Source organism: Eschscholzia californica, unplaced genomic scaffold (assembly GCF_041429995.1).
Source record: "Eschscholzia californica isolate CP2 unplaced genomic scaffold, dmEscCali1.0.p SCAF_5, whole genome shotgun sequence".
Taxonomy (NCBI): domain Eukaryota; kingdom Viridiplantae; phylum Streptophyta; class Magnoliopsida; order Ranunculales; family Papaveraceae; genus Eschscholzia; species Eschscholzia californica.
The window spans coordinates 37,262,145-37,278,407 of NW_028238472.1; the positions used below are offsets into that span (position 1 = coordinate 37,262,145).

The 16,263-nt window shown below is 36.6% G+C and overlaps 2 protein-coding genes across 4 annotated transcripts; both read left to right on the forward strand.

Annotated features, from left to right (window-relative positions):
- The first annotated feature begins 1,994 nt into the window (after positions 1 to 1,994).
- On the forward strand, positions 1,995 to 8,849 carry RSY3 (Adenine nucleotide alpha hydrolases-like superfamily protein). Its single transcript, XM_086644490.1, has 11 exons — positions 1,995 to 2,298; positions 2,416 to 2,610; positions 2,706 to 2,790; positions 2,874 to 2,949; positions 3,162 to 3,338; positions 5,094 to 5,196; positions 5,404 to 5,513; positions 6,642 to 6,731; positions 6,851 to 6,931; positions 7,298 to 8,158; positions 8,539 to 8,849. Exons 1-11 carry the CDS (start codon positions 2,142 to 2,144, stop codon positions 8,629 to 8,631), a joined length of 2,028 nt encoding a protein of 675 aa, XP_086500616.1. The 5' UTR covers positions 1,995 to 2,141; the 3' UTR covers positions 8,632 to 8,849.
- A 1,922-nt stretch (positions 8,850 to 10,771) lies between these two features.
- Positions 10,772 to 14,595, forward strand: LOC147538958 (Tetratricopeptide repeat (TPR)-like superfamily protein). Of its 3 annotated transcripts, none has more exons than XM_086644492.1 (5): positions 10,796 to 11,114; positions 11,159 to 11,281; positions 12,006 to 12,158; positions 12,275 to 13,180; positions 13,412 to 14,595. In XM_086644492.1, exons 3-5 carry the CDS (start codon positions 12,051 to 12,053, stop codon positions 14,309 to 14,311), a joined length of 1,914 nt encoding a protein of 637 aa, XP_086500618.1. In that variant the 5' UTR covers positions 10,796 to 11,114; positions 11,159 to 11,281; positions 12,006 to 12,050; the 3' UTR covers positions 14,312 to 14,595. The 3 variants fall into 3 exon arrangements, with proteins under 3 accessions (XP_086500619.1, XP_086500618.1, XP_086500617.1); XM_086644491.1 differs by having other exon boundaries at positions 11,201 to 11,281; XM_086644493.1 differs by lacking the exon at positions 11,159 to 11,281 and having other exon boundaries at positions 10,772 to 11,114.
- Positions 14,596 to 16,263: the final 1,668 nt, after the last annotated feature.

The window sequence follows — 16,263 nt, forward strand, 5'->3', positions numbered from 1 at the left end:
TCTCGGATCAACGGATCTGTTTGGTCCTCTTAAGGCTCGGACTGGTTCAATCCGTCCGATAGATTTTGTTTGATTTTGTGATAAACGGATGGAGGTGTTAGGGTTAAGTTGGCTTTGACTGGTGCCTACATAGTTGAACGGTGCTAACAGAGAAATGAGCAGTTGGGCCTGGTGCTAATAGAGATGGATGCTAACAGCCTTTTGGCTTGGTGCCTTTAGAAGCACCCTATTGATAGATGCATCTGCTAAATGGTTTCATGTTAATCTTCTGTCAAATCATAATAATGCATGTGCAAGGATGTTGCCCAAATTATTATATTATGACTTTCTTTTTCTGTTTTTTTTTTTATTAAGTATACGTCTTGATGGAGCAGGTGAATTTACATCAAATGTTTGAAGTGTATCGTATATCATTTGGTATTGATGTTGAACATCATTTTGCTTATGTTCATACCCAGAATAGTCTAGCTAAATTATTCATAAAACCTAACAACTGATTGTGCTCCCAATATTGATGAAAATAAAGGTGCGTGTTTCTGCCTAAGGATTTGTAGTATTACATGTTGTCACTTTGATCCGCATACAATCTACTCCGAATGATCATTGTTCTCTTATGCAACTTGTTTTGGATCATCAACGAAAGATAACACATTTGTGCATTTTTTGGTGTGCACGTGTCAATTACACCTCCAAAATCGACAAAATTCGAAACCTCGACGACGGCTGGGAATATATGTTAGTCTTGATTCACTCTCTATTATCGGGTATCATGAACCTACGACATGTGATACTTTTACCACAAGATTTACGACATTTGAATAAGTTTGATTCTTTATCGGATCATAAAAACCCACTTTACAATGATTTTTCCTTCTTTTCGGGATCGAACATCACTTGCAACTATTAGATAGATGGTTCATTGGGATAGATGTACATGAACAATGCCCCTAGAAACGTATAGGGAGAAAATACGTCTACATCGGATAACAAACAAATTGAATTGTGTTTGCCACATAGAAAATTAATCTTATCTTGATCCTTATACAAATCAATCTGAACTAAACGTACAAAAGATAATACATTTGAAGGCATTGCAAATAAATTATCTGATGCATTTAAATACAACAAGGGTAATTGAATCGTACATGACTGTTGCAAATGCTTGTACACAAATTGATATCTCAAAGGGACAAGTGAAAATGCTATAGCAAATGAATAATCTAAGAAACGTCTCAAGCGCAAACAACCTATTTTTTTTTTTAACGATACTCCTCGTAGAAAAGAACTAAATGTACTCCTAGACTATTAATAAAAAATCTACAATCTCTGAACAAATATCTCTTGAAGAGGGTGGAGTCGTAAAGAGGGTGAAGCCCCTAAACAGACGAAAGACATAGAAGGAAGAAGTTTTTATAAATTATACATGCATGAGAGTTGAATGAGATCAAATGACATAGTAGATGGGATCAAATGACATAGTAGTCAACAGCAAATTTTCAATTCCAATGGCTACTAAGATTCTCCAGGAGATCATTGTAACCAACAACTCTTAAACTTCCACTCCATTAAAATCAATTTCCTTTACCTTCTTCTTCAACCTTTAATACTACAATTTGTGAAATGGAACAATGAGTAATGAACTAAACATTTGATTTAACCAAATCCTAGATCACATGTCCAGAATATAGAGTGGGAGAGAGAGATGAGGTTGTCGTAGGCAAGTAATGGTGGTGATGGTGGTGGAGAAGGAGGAAGGAGAAGAAGATAATAAAAAAATATTCATGTTGATGGTCGTCGACCAATCGCTGACGACAATTTTCCGGTTAAGAAATGATCAAGGACAAAGAGGTTATTAATATTGAATAGAAGGGTAAAAAAGAAAAGAAAATTTTGATGTTAAAGTTGACTGACGGGTATATGAAAAAGGAGGCTAAATCAGAAGTCGGTCATCTTTAGAAGACCATTTTGGTGAGTTGATCATCTTTAGGGGGCCAAAATAGAATTAACCCTAGTAAATTGTAACACTCGCTTCTCTCTCTCAAAGTCTCACACAAACATGAGCTATTTCAGCATGGTTCGAAGTACCCGCCATTGCTAGGGTTTCAAATAGCCAAAAAAACCAGAACAGGACGACCCCCAAAATGTTGAGTTCCTTCAGTTTACCTCTTAAAATCCCTTCAAATCGTTTCTTTTGCACATGTTCGAATCTACAGGACGCCAAAATCGACATGGAAAAATACAAAGCAGCGTTTGAAAAGAGAATGCAGATGGCTGGACTAAAACCCCATCACAGAATTGGTTCGTTAATCAATCAATCAATTCAAGATTTTATATTTTTTAGGTTTTTCTACCTGTAAGTACTACAATTTCATTGGTTTTTTTTTCTGCTTCTCCAATTATGGATGGTATTTGCAGGAATAGGTGTCTCTGGAGGACCAGATAGTGTAGCTCTATGTGCTTTGACAGCTGAGTGGAAAAGAGATGCCCTAATTGAAAGTAATGAAACAAATGGATGCATTGATGGACTATTAGCCATTGTTGTTGATCATGGTTTACGAAAGGAGAGCAAAACTGAGGCAATTTGTGTCCAAGATAGAATATTAAAAATGGGTATCTTTCTTTATTTGGGAAATTTATATTTTACTATGGAACTTCAGTTGAGATCAATTTAGTGAAATTGAATTCTAGGGTTTGTGTTTGTATAGGAATTAGATGTAAGATAGCCAATTGTGAGTGGTTGAATGGTAGGCCGAAGCAGGGTCATCTTCAAGAAGCAGCTCGTGACATGAGGTGATTATTTTCCCAAGTTGCAGTTTGATGATCGAAATTGGATGTGTTCAAAATTTCTTAACATTGTTTGTTTTGGGTTTCAGGTATCAGATATTTCAGAATGTTTGTATAGAAAACGAGATTAATGTGCTGCTTATTGCACACCATGCAGATGATCAGGTGTTTTTTTCTTTCATTTTTGGTTCCCCACGTCTTTCGATTAAGATTTCTTTTGTTAAAGAACACTAGCCATACGTTCAACCTCCCAATCATTAAGATTTCTCCTCAAACCCTGGTCCCCACTCCCAAGCTATTTCCTCCATAATAACAAATTAACAATCACTAAGATTTCTCCCCAGTTTTATAATTGATCTTCTATGGTATTATTGCAGGCTGAATTGTTCATTATCAGACTATCTCGAAACAGTGGTGTCCTCGGACTTGCTGGAATGGCATTTAGTTCTCAGTTATTCCCTACACATAATCATTATCATGGTGAAGATTCAATTAGTGACGGGATTCTTCTAGTGCGTCCTCTGATGGAGTTGTCAAAAGATGATCTGTACAAAGTGAGCATCCCATTATGTTCATTAATTTAAAGATAATCATTTTATGATATACTTCTTGGTCATTGCTTTCAGAAGAGTGTCACCTATATAAATTGCCAACTTGTGTCCTGTGACATAGTGAATAGAAATAACAATGCATTCGCTATTCGCAGTTAATGCTGATAGATATTAATATCATATTATAACCAGTTATTTTGTATATTGCCTGAGTTATTTCTCTATAGAAGCCGTTGTAGTTAATTTTGTTTTATGATATTATATGTTACAGTCATTGTCTGCATGCTACACAGTCGGAGCACACGTTGCTGTTGTATGAACAACAGTGTGCTTATGCAAGATGACTTTGACTTTTGATAAAAAACTGATTATTTTAAATGGTTCGTTTAACTTTGCTGGAATATAAAATTCATTTATGGAAGAAGGCAACAATTGTGTCCTTCGTGAGGACTGACAATGGTAAAGAAAAACCAGATTCCTCTCATTTGAATATACGTCAGTTCACACATTTCAAGCTTCAAAGGCATTGTTAGTTTGTTTTACGGTTATAGATAGAACCAAGGAATGAAATTTCGGTTTCGGTGGAAATTTCGGTCGGTTCAAAAGTGGAAACGTTTCGTAGAAATGTTTCGGTCAGTGTGGAAATCTTACAAATCTACAAAAATGATAGAAATATGATGCACTTATGTATAACAAGATTATTAAACCATAATGAAGCATAAAAATGATGTTTAACATTATCTATTAGTTTGAGGGAGTATTAACAATTACACAGTTACTTCCGGGGGTAAATTGAATAATTTTTTGGCTATAACACCCTAAAGATAACATTCTTACTGACAATAATTGAGAAACTAAGTTAGTTTGAGAAGGTATCGTCAATTATACAGTTATATTAGAGGTGTTACTAAGATAAAATCAATTTAGGCAGTTAAGTCAAGGCGTAAATCATTCAAATAGATTTAAAAACCATGGAAAACATAACATAAAAATCAAGAAAGATCTAAGAGAAATAAAGATGAAAAATACGAAGAAATGGATATGTTTCTCCGGTTTTTTTGCTAGACTTCTACTATGTCGGTCGAAATTTCCATCATGTCGGTGAAAATTTCGATATTTCCCACAACTTCGGTTGAAATTTCGATCATGTCGGTGGAAACTATGCAGGAAATAGTTGTAAGTGTTATTTCGTGCACCTAATCTCATTTTAGGAAACGTTTCGCGAAATTTCGGTTAAATTTCGGGAAGTTTCATTCCTTGGATAGAACACTTAGGGAACTTATGTTTTAATTACTCTGTTTCAAGCTGTTGTCGGTGTTATCATATCTGTATGATGCTCCTGATCGTTGGAAGATATACGTACAGAAGATGGTTAGATATACATACTGAAGAATCTTTTGTTTACGGTTCCGTAACTCAAGGAGAGATAATATCCAAAATCAAAGCACAGTAACCCTAACTCTTGTTATGTTCTTAGTTTTGGTCAGTGAAATGAACTATTTGAAGTCGATATTAAATAGTTATCATAACACCGGAAGTATTTTATATTTCGACTCAACTTTATTTCTGATGGCTGAGTGTACTAAGGTATCAAGGAAGGCATTTTAAATCTTGTTCTAACAGTTGTCCTGCCTGCTAAGTTCGTCTAACTCAACTTCTTTGAGACATTTAATAAACTTTCGTTATATGTTGCTTATGGAATACCGTCTTTTTTACTTTTGGAGTTCAGTTTCTGTCTTTGTCTAACATCATTTGTAGATATGCCAAGCAGGTAATCTCGAATGGGTTGAAGATCCAACAAACCAAAGTCAGTTGTTCACTCGCAATAGGATCCGTAGATCGTTGAGAAATTTATCATCATGTGAGTTGTTATATATGCATGATTTGTTCATGTTGGTGGAAAACTCAACCTTCCACGCATTTTATTGCTTAAACCATGACTGTCCCTCATGCTCAAAAACTTCACTTCAATGTTACATTAAAATTCTTTTGACATAGACCATGTTCCAGCTTTTTACATATACGAATTCAAATTATTCAAAAAAAATTTGCCTTTTTTAAATTTCAGGTACCTTTCGATCTGAAATGCAAGCATTGATATTAGCTTGCAGAAAGACGCGTACTTTTGTGGACAAAGTTTGCTCTGATCTGATACATCAGTCTGTTTCCATCACGAATGTAAGTAGCTGGTCAAATGTTGATGCCCATTTCCAATATAATGCCAAACAGCTGTTCATTGATTAATGTAAAGCTCATGTTTTATACTTTTATATTATTTTTTAATCATCTATATACGCATATAGTGCTATGCCTACTCTTCATTAGGGGTGGGAATCGGTCCGGACCGGTCGGTACCGGACTCTAACTTCATCGAACCGGTCGACTCGGACATAAACTGTTGGTGACCACCTATTTACTCGGGCGGACTCGGACGGTCGTTCTCAAGAATTCTTTGTCCATTGACCGTCCAAAACCGTTTATTTTACCGGGACAGTCGGACGCCGGACGGTTTCGGTCCGGGCTTTCCAATAAAATTTACTTAAATTCAAAACTTTATTTTTATTACCACAAACAAAATTACTTACAAATGAAGATGTTTAACCAAGAAATCAAAAGTAAATATAAAAAAGAAAAAACCATAGTTGATCATCATTTGACAAGATATAATTAAGCCATGTACTAATGTTTGGTCTTCTAGAGGACTATATGACTATAGCCACAACCACCATATATTCATATGTCTATAAAATTCAACGGTCAACTTCTCAAAATGAGGGCAGTTTAGTCGGTCAACCTATTCGGTCACTCGTACCGGTAGGTTATTTGGACGGTCTATATTGGTCGGTCGGTTAGCGGTCGGTCCTTCGACATAGAATTTTGACCGTGAGTCCGTGACCGGCCGCCAATTCTTTCGGGCCGGTCGGCCATTGACCATTATGACCATCGGATGTTCATGGACACTTTTTATCTCGGTCGAACGGGTCGGATAGCGGTCTTCCGGATCTTTTTCCCACCCCTACTCTTCATAGAGATACTGACTGGTGCTGATGCTTAATCTTCCTTGGCTATTTTATAAGTTGAGTTCCTTCTGAAGGAGCATTCCGATATATAATATGAAGCAAAGTAATGTTTACACTTTTAAACATTACTAAAGGAAGCAGAACCCTTTGGAATACCATTTGAGCTACCTGCTGTACTTCTTTCTGATTTGTCTGCACATTAATAAATTGTCGTTAGATCATCCTTTTTCTTTATGCTGTTAGGAAATTATAGATCCATTGATCTCTGTGAGTTCAATTTTTGCAGCATGGATATGCTATTATTGATCTAGAGAAGTTGGATCCATCAAATGTTGAAGATATATGCATGTCCAAGTTTATTACAGTAGTCCTGCAGGTACTACAATATGGCGGTCCTTAAGTTATATTTGTTTTTGACTTATGGGTGAAAAATCAGTTGGTGCTTAAGTATGGTCTAACGTTGACTCTTTCGACTTTCGTGTGCCACTGTGCCAGTTCATCTCACAAAGACACAGGCCTGTAAGGGGCAGAACGTCGAAGTTGCTATTGGACTACATTCGTAATTTTCCAATCAAGGTTCATTCAGCTTTATCCTGGTATTTCATTTTCATTCTAAACATTAAATTTCAAATTTGTCACTCTATATAATCATTATACTGAAAGGAGGCACCATTTAAGATACATGTTCTCTGCACTTAATCTCGAAGTTTATGTTTACAAAATTAGATGGTTCTTAGCACAAATAAATTTCTGTCCATCGGGTCTGGTCTGTGAAAAGGTGATAAATTTCAAGTGTATGGTTCGCCTATCAAGGCTAGTCTTATATAAAGACCCTCCCATCCATCATAGACGTTTGATGCTTGTAGATTTTACACATGGACCGTATATGGTTTGTATTTAATAACTTTTATCATTAATAATTTCTATTTTGACAACATGCAGACTTCTCTTACTGCGGCCGCTTGCTATCTTTGCCCTGCTCCTCGATCTAATGGCACAAAAGTCCTTGTTTGCTGTTCTGTAGATTCCCCTCGGCCATCAGAGATGTCAGTATCTCCAGATTACTTATCTGAAAGAAAGAGTAATTGTACAACAAGTGAGATGGATCAGATTCTGATGAACGCAAAGTTGTATTCGGATCGTCTGACCCTAGATGCTATAGATACTTCAAGTGTGCCACTTTTGCGTGCAACAACTTCTGATTGTATTCTTGATGAAGGGAAGAGACTCAATATTCTCAGTGAGTCAACTTATAGTAATATTCTCTTACTGCGAAAAGAGGAAAGTAAGCAATTCAGTGCCAAAACTGAAATTATATACGAGCGGGAACCGAGGCGTGAAACAAATTCATTCAGTCCTTACTTTAGTCAACCACTCCAACCTGGTCAATTTTACCATTTCATGAACAGGTTCTTGTTTATGTGGGGATTTCATAGGAAGATCACAGATGATACCTTTCTTGCTGATAAGATTGACCCGCACTGGAATTTGGAGTTAGCAGGTCAGGAACACCTTTGTAGGTCTTGTGTGGTTCACCAGGATGCTGTAGTACGAAACATGGTTGAATCTGATTGGCTTTATCTTGCCAGTCTCTCGAAAGGTCAAACGGTAGAATTATGTCAAGAACATAAAGTTTTGTCTGATTCTGATGTAGAAAAGAGACTGGAGAAGGCGATCTCATGTTCAGATTATGTTCGAATATCAGCCCAGAGAGCTCTACGAACCTTGAAATCAATTCCTGTAGCTGCAAGAAGAGGTCTACCTGTTCTAGTGAACTCCAAAGGCGTATTACTTAGCATCCCGGTATGTGTTTATTATTACAATCTTATTCTTTTAATGTCGACATATGATATTTTAGAAAAAGTTAGCTACAAGTCAGACATAATGCTTCGATGAACTCCATAATCTCGTTTGTACTTCTGTAATGACAAGCTCAAGCACACAAAACCAAACGTGAAAGTTCAAACCCAATTTTAACCGTCCGTTCATTACCAACATTGCTTGCAGACAGACGTCGTCGGATCTGAAAAATAGTGAGAACAAAGATAGGGTGACCCGAGAGTCAAGTAGTGGGTTAATGTAGCTTTACTGTGTGTCATTTATGTTGTCGTAGGTAGTGAACTACTGATTGCTTTTTTCGTGAAAATATCTGAATATGATTTATACTTGTGTATATTTTCCAGAACATTTGTTTCAAGTATTGCCCTTACTTGTCGGTTTCTGCTGCATTCAAGCCAAGGGTACCTCTTGGAGGGGGTCACACTTCATATATTTAGACGAAATGTGCAGAAAGCCCTAAGAGATTTATAGCTGAAGTTTACAAAATTCTGAAGATAGACAAATGCACTTGCCAATCTCCGCAACTGTCCTCCGGCGAGCTAGGGTTTTAGGGTTTGGTGTGGAGTAATTTATCTTCGCAGACAAATTTCCAAAACAAGACATGTTCAATGTTGTAAGTTAAAATGTGGTTTGATATACAAGATTCGTTATAAAATCATGTGAAGGGCACCAAAGAAGTCTTCTTCTCACGAGCTACACTTACACCGGTTCTTACACTGGTTTATGAACTCTTCGCAGTTAATGTTGTTAGTACTTCATATATTTTAGAGAAGCAAAAGCTAAACATAGTAAAAAGGACAAGGCGAAGTGTAAGGCCCGCAACTTTGGAGAAACATGTTAAGCCTAAAGATTGCTCAGGGTAATTAGGGTTCTACATAAATCTCGCTTCTCTCTCGAACAACCAACTGGTGAGTTCTTTCGGCTGCAGTCGAAGCTTCGACTATAAAGCATTGCCTGAGAGAGAGAGAGAAGTAAAATTATACTGCCATGCCCATTCCTACTCAGATACTAAATTTGCAAAAACTGACCAGAGTTTGAATCTTCTCTCGCTAGAATTGCACAAAATCCTACCGTCAGTTCTTGTTTACCTCAATTTTTTCAAAAAGATTGCTCCGTACTCACATTATTCAGTAGAGTGAAAATTATTTAGCAAAAAATAAAATATTTAATAGAGAAGATCCACCACACACACTATAGGGGTGGAGAGAAGGTAAGTTGCTCACCGACCAGATTTTGGTCAAGAAGGTGGATGTGTTTCTGAGCTAGATCTTGGGAAGAAGGTGAACTGTGTTGGAATAAATATATGTTGGTTAGGACAAAATAAATGTCTGAGTTTTTACATAAGAAGTCTAAAAAAATGGGCCAAAATTCTGAGTTGAACCCGACCAGGATTATTATAATAAAAAAAAACCAAAACTTTAAGAATTCTATAAATCAAGTTCAAATACGGATCTCGAAACCCTTTTTCCATCTCGAAGACATCAATATTCTTTATTTCCTTCTTTACCTTTCCAAATATATGACCAGGATTATTCCCTGTCAGATTTACTCTCTCTAAAATCGAAATTTCCCTCACTTTCTCTCTCTAAAACCAGATGAAAAATTCCCACCGTTGTGTTCATCTTCTTCTCTATTTTTAGAGAGGGCGAGAGAGACAAACGTCTTGTTCACTTAGTTTTCCTTTGCCTTCTGTCTATCTTTGTATGTTATTCTTAACTATTTTGTTGTAGAGAGAGAGTGAAAGACATTCATCTTCTTCCCTCACATTCCTCTTCTTATTGTTCTAGTTCTTCAAACGAAACAATAGTTGCAGGTAATGTGTACTAAATGTTTGTTGTACCTTTTCATTCTCTTCTAGCTCATTCATCCTTACAAAAAACATTTGACTTTTCTCATTTACATTTTTCTACCTTCTTCGTCACTTTTTAGTTAGTGTTTTACCATAATCTTATTGTTCCTTAACATTTTCTGCTTCGTACACATTTTGATTTTTCTTTCGTGTTTGTCAGCCTTTTTTTCAGTTATTGTTTTGAGAACACTGTTAGTTATGTTTTCAACATCGTTGTTAACATAAACACGACAACAGTTTCACAAATGTTTTTAACATAATTTTTGGGGTTGTTTCCCAAATAGCCCCGAACTTTATTACCAGCTTCCTGCCTAGCTCCTACTTTATCAAAAATACCCAGATGACCCCCTTTTTCAGTTACCGTTATAACTCCGTTAACTAATCATCACTTCAATGTTTACTTACAAAAATATATACAATTTCTCTAATAAATTCATCTTTTCTCTAATAAAATAATTTCGAGTTGAATTGAATTGAATTTTTTTAAATGTTACTTTTTTTATCAAAAAGTTAATTACATAAATGTACATATGTTTAATCTTTATGACTTTTTTTTTTGGAAGTCAAATAACCAAAGATTCCACTTTTTCTGGGATTCGAACCTGAGACCTTCAGGGTTTTCTTGAGTTTATGTCAACACTTTGGAACCACTTGGGTTTTCTGGAGTTTATGTTTAATCTTTATGACTTCTTTGTATATAAGTTTCTCGAACTTGTTTATGACTACAGTTTTTGTCAAAAAAAAAAATTCCGGACGTTTGCAATATTTACCACTTCAAAGTTCAAACATTGTAGGTCGAACTCGTTATCCACAAATACCCCCTCTCCCTCTCTCCATATATAATATAGATATATATAGTATTTCATTTCCTACATCCATAGATAGACTAGGAATCTGTACTGTTTTCAGCCTCACTCTTTTTATTCTTTCAGACTTATTTTCTCTTCTTGATAATATGTGGATAAGATTTTCAAAGCGATCTCCATCTGTTAAATCAAAATGCAACTAATGGATTTCAATCCCATTTTTACTTTGTCTTCAAGCCTGAAACTACTGAACAGAGAGCATCAGGTACCCACAAACCACTTCTCTCTCTCTTTCTCTCAAAAACCTAGAGCAATTCCATTCTTATATTTTCCTTTCTTCTTTCTTTAAAGGGTTCCTGAAGTTGATGAACATTTTGGAATTCAGTTAATTGCTTCATCTTTTCAGTCATCAGGATTTTGGTCTTTCTTGAGGTCAGATTTCTTGCTTCAATTCTAGTTTGGTGAACTTTCTTTCATCTTAGCTTCAATCCCAAATGTGATATTCTTTGATTTGTATGGATAAAATATCAAGATGAGATTAAGCTAATTTATAATCTAGATGAGATTAAGCTAATTTGTAATCTAGATGACATAACTAATTACCACAATTCTGGGATTTTTTTACTGTATTTAACTTGTGGTTGATACATAGAAAATTCAGTATATGAGTCTTAGATCCATTCTTGAATGTTAAGAAATTATTTATGTCAAATCTTTCCTATGAGGTGTGAAAATTGGGCAAGAGTGAAAAGAGGTATCTCTTAATTTAGTTATTTTAGATTATATTTGTTTCTGATTAAAAGAGTTTATTAACTGCAATTAGGAAAGAAAAATCCACATGGGTAATTTTGCTGAATTTTTATTTAACTTTGTATCCTTTAACTTCTAATCATGAAGTAGGTAGTTCTTTCAGATAATTTCGACGAATTTTAACTTCCTTGAGAACATGAAATTTTGGTTATTTTGATGTATTATTAACCATCCAACTCAGAACCAATTGGGAATGAAGGCCCTCGATGTTATTTAGTTTGATCATGAAACTTCCATTTGTAGTTAGTAAAGAATACAATAATTTTTATCACCAATGAAAAAATAATTTTTCGATTGGTTGGATTCTTGTTCTCTGATTATTCCTTGTAAACATCTAATTTGGCAGTGTATAAAGTACAGACGGTTAGGGAATCTTACTATATAGAAAAGCATGGAAGAGCTATGGGGAAAGAGAATTAAGTTCAGTTCTGCGGCCAGGGATCAGCAAGGAGTAGCAGCTGCAAACAAGAAAGAAAGGAATCAGGCATCAAGTGGAAATGTATCGTCTTGTCCCACTAAAGTGCCTTGAGTTGTTAAATATTTGGCAACTATTCTACTAAAAAGATAACAGTTTTTTACTCGAATCATCGAATTGATTAAGTTTCAATTTTACAGGAGCAAAATCCAGTTAAGAAGAGGCAACTATACCTATTAGCACAGCCTTCAGATTCGCAACGCCGCTGCACTGTTTGTTACACCAAAGACAGCTGTCAAACAGTTCGATCGAAAACCAAGCTAATGAATATTATGATAGACAAAGGGGATGGTCATGAAGCTCTATCCATTTTCAACATGTTAATTGAAGAAGGACACAAGCCAACCCTGATAACTTACACAACTCTTTTAGCTGCCTTGACCGACCAAAAGCATTTTGACTTGATCCCTTCACTCCTCTCTCAGGTGGAAGAACGTGGGATAAAGCCCGACGCAATATTTTTCAATGCTGTCATCAATGCTTTTTCTGAGGCTGGAGAAGTGGAGGAAGCGATGAAAACCTTTTGGAAGATGAAGGAAAGTGGATGCAAGCCCACAACTAGTACTTTCAATACCTTGATCAAAGGATATGGAATTGCCGAGAAGCCCGAGGAATCTCAAAAACTATTTGAGTTAATGTCTAGGGAAGGAAACGTGAAACCGAATGAAAGGACATATAACATTCTTGTTCGAGCTTGGTGCAATAAAAATAATATCACCGAAGCATGGAACGTGGTATATAAAATGGTAGGATCGGGTCTGAAGCCTGATGCTGTTACTTATAACACTATAGCAAGAGCTTATGCTCAAGAAGGGAGGACGAGTATGGCGGAAAGCATGATACTGGAGATGCGAAATGGAAATGTCAAACCCAATGACCGAACTTGTGGCATCATAATCAGCGGGTACTGCACAGAAGGAAATATGAGGGATGCTTTGAGATTTGTGTACAGGATGAAGGATCTTAACGTGCGTCCAAACCTTGTTGTTTTCAACTCTCTTATCAAAGGTTTCCTTGACATTATAGACATAGATGGGGTTGATGAGGTAATTTTTATTTATTTTTCTTAATCTCTCAGTATAATATGTTTCTGCTACTCGCACCTGCATTATTTAATTATTATTGTTAAAAAACTGAAGCATCACTTCGAACACTCGTTGAGAGATTAAGGTGGTGTTTGTTTTTTTTATTGTCAAATTCAGATATGAAATCTGGCTCGAGGTCTGAATTGACTCACGTTAGAGTTCATGATGTTTTTTCGTCTCAATGGTTGACAGGTTCTGGAATTGATGAAAGAATTCAGGGTGAAACCCGACGTAATAACATTCAGCACTATGATGAATTCATGGAGTGCACAAGGAGACATGGAAAAATGTAAGGAGATCTTCGAAGACATGGTGGATGCTGGCATAAAACCCGATACTCAGGCATACAGCATTCTTGCAAAAGGATACGTTCGAGCAGGAGAACCTGAAAAGGCTGAAGCTGTCCTAACAACCATGTCTCAATCTGGTGTTCTTCCAAACGTCATAATATTCACAACCATCATCAGCGGGTGGTGTAGTGCTGGAAAAATGGAAAATGCAATTAGAATTTACGAATACATGTGTATATCCGGCATTTCGCCCAATCTGAAGACATTCGAAACCCTAATCTGGGGATATGGTGAAGCAAAACAGCCATGGAAAGCAGAAGAACTACTTCAAACCATGGAAGAAATGGGTGTTGAGCCTGAGAAACCTACCATTGAGCTTGTTGCGATGGCCTGGCACTCTATTGGTTTAGCTAGTGAGGCATATAGAATCATGGGTACTGAAATAGAGTATGAATCGATGAGTCCATCTGAACCAGAAGAAGACACAATACCAGAAGAAAGTTTGGAGAATTTTTATCAGAAACAAAACCCAACTGCTTCTTATTCCAATCTGTTCCCAGTACGTGGATTAGGTCTAAATGATCAACAGAGTTCACCGATTGCTTCCAAAAGAAACAGAATGCTGCTGAGAGATGCTGATATCTCGTCAGAAAGCCTTTGGACTGCTACAAAATCCACATTTCTTACTCGGGCGTGTAGGTTTGGGACGAAATCTTCGATAACATGCCAGAGACAGACTCATTTACCTGCTGGAATTTACGGGCAGATTGTTAATTCTTGTAACTTGGTATTCCTGAACTGAAATGCAGATCAAAGTTCAGAGTTCTAAACAGATCCACCCATTTATAATTTGGTAGCTTATCTCATTTCTGGTGGAAGAACATCCTTAATAATTCAATGTCATATTCTCAGAAGTTGTAGATAGTAGAAAGAAGGATCATCTTCATCATGCTGCTAGCAGCAGTTCAGTTTGTAATTTGTCATTTCAATTGCTTGTACTGAATGTAAAAAACTTGTTGATATTTGTGGTATCAAAACATGAAAAACTATAAGTTCCTTTGATGAAATGCTTACATTGCTTGTAAATCATAGATTTTATAAGAGCGCGGAATCTCTCGAAAACCACTGTGATTGATTGAAGTTATCCTGGGGATTACGGGGGTTAACTGATGAAATCAGTTCATCTTCTTTAATCAACTTCATCTTTTTAGGTTGTTAATCTTCATGGTTATTTATTAAGTTCTTACTGATTCTTTCTAATTTATGAAAGAAAAGGTTTTTAAAACTCATTCTTGGAGACCAGAATACATCTCAAAGCTTAGATGGAGCAGCTGGGACAGTGAGGTTGCATGGTTTGTTGCTTCTTTTGCAGGAAAGGGAACCCTTGGCTTATTGTGCAGACTTGTTTTTAATGCTTGCATTTATCATATCTGGGGGAAAGGAACAAGAGAGTGTTCTCTGGGCAAGTAGATGGTTCGGAAGATGTTTGCTTCACGATCATCCTTGATGTGAAGATGAAGATGTCTAGAGTTGACAGGGAAGTAAGGGACTGTGCTGCTACCAGGGTGGTTGCATTGAAGTGGAATCTGACTTGGTAGTTTGTTCCTGAAAAAACAGTTTTCTGTTGTTGGCAGAAGCCTGAGTTGGGCTCCTTTACGATCAATGCAGATGGTTCCTTTAGTCAGACTGCAGCTGGTTATGGATGTGTTATTAGGGACTGCCGTGGAGATGTAGTTGTAGCTGCTTCTGGAGGGTCTGGTCTAGTGATTGTTGTGCATCACGAGCTTGAAGGGGTAGAAGCAGGGATAGAACTTGCTATCCATTATGGGTTGAGGAGAGTTGTGGTGGGCTGGTGGCTACTGACTCTTTGCTTGTTTGCGGGTTACTTACTAAACTGGGAGTTATGCCACCTTGGAAACCGTTGTTCCTTCGGCATAAGATCAAGAGTCTCATGGGAGCTCTAGAGCAGTGTGACATCAAGTTGCTAACCTGCTTTCTAAGGCCAGAGCAGTGGATGGTAGAGACGTGCTATGCTCTTTGGCATTGGGACCTGCTATAGAGGGTTGTTGATGATAAACATGGAGTGCCGAGGAAGAGTGAAATGAGGGTTGTTCTTTGTTTTTGCCAGATGTGTATTGTATATCTTTTAGGCTTGCTAGTCCCTTGTTTTCAGGGACGGACCTTTTACCCCGCTGAATCGCTGATCAACGCAAAAAAAAAAAAAAAAAAAAAAAATTACCTTATAGCGGTCTTTGGATAAATTTCGTTAACGGAGAGTCTATCATGGTGGTTTGTTATTGTGTGCTAGTTATATATATATATGTAGGTTGTGGATGTATAAATTCGTGCAAGTTGAGTTAACAAGGTTTTGGTAGTTCGCCCACAAACTAAAAAATCTTAATTGATTTAAGTAGATTCAGCTTGATTAACTTTTGTTTAGAATAGGAATGTATTCTTTTTCTGACAGGTTTTGATCGCATCCATTTACTAATCTCTTTGTGAATTGTCGGGACATATTTTGTGCATAAGGAGTTACAGACCAGCACAACCATCTTTCTGTGCCTCTCTATTGAATGCTTCGTCAATGGAAATCCTAAAATACTCATGACAAGTTTCCACCGGTTCGATTTACTTGCAAGACACTCTGACTATCAAGTCAGAAGTGAGCAAGTATGAAGGTCACAAATCAGGAACTCAAAAAGAAGATTAAGATTCGATTTAAGGTACTTGATATAGAATTTATCATGTGATATT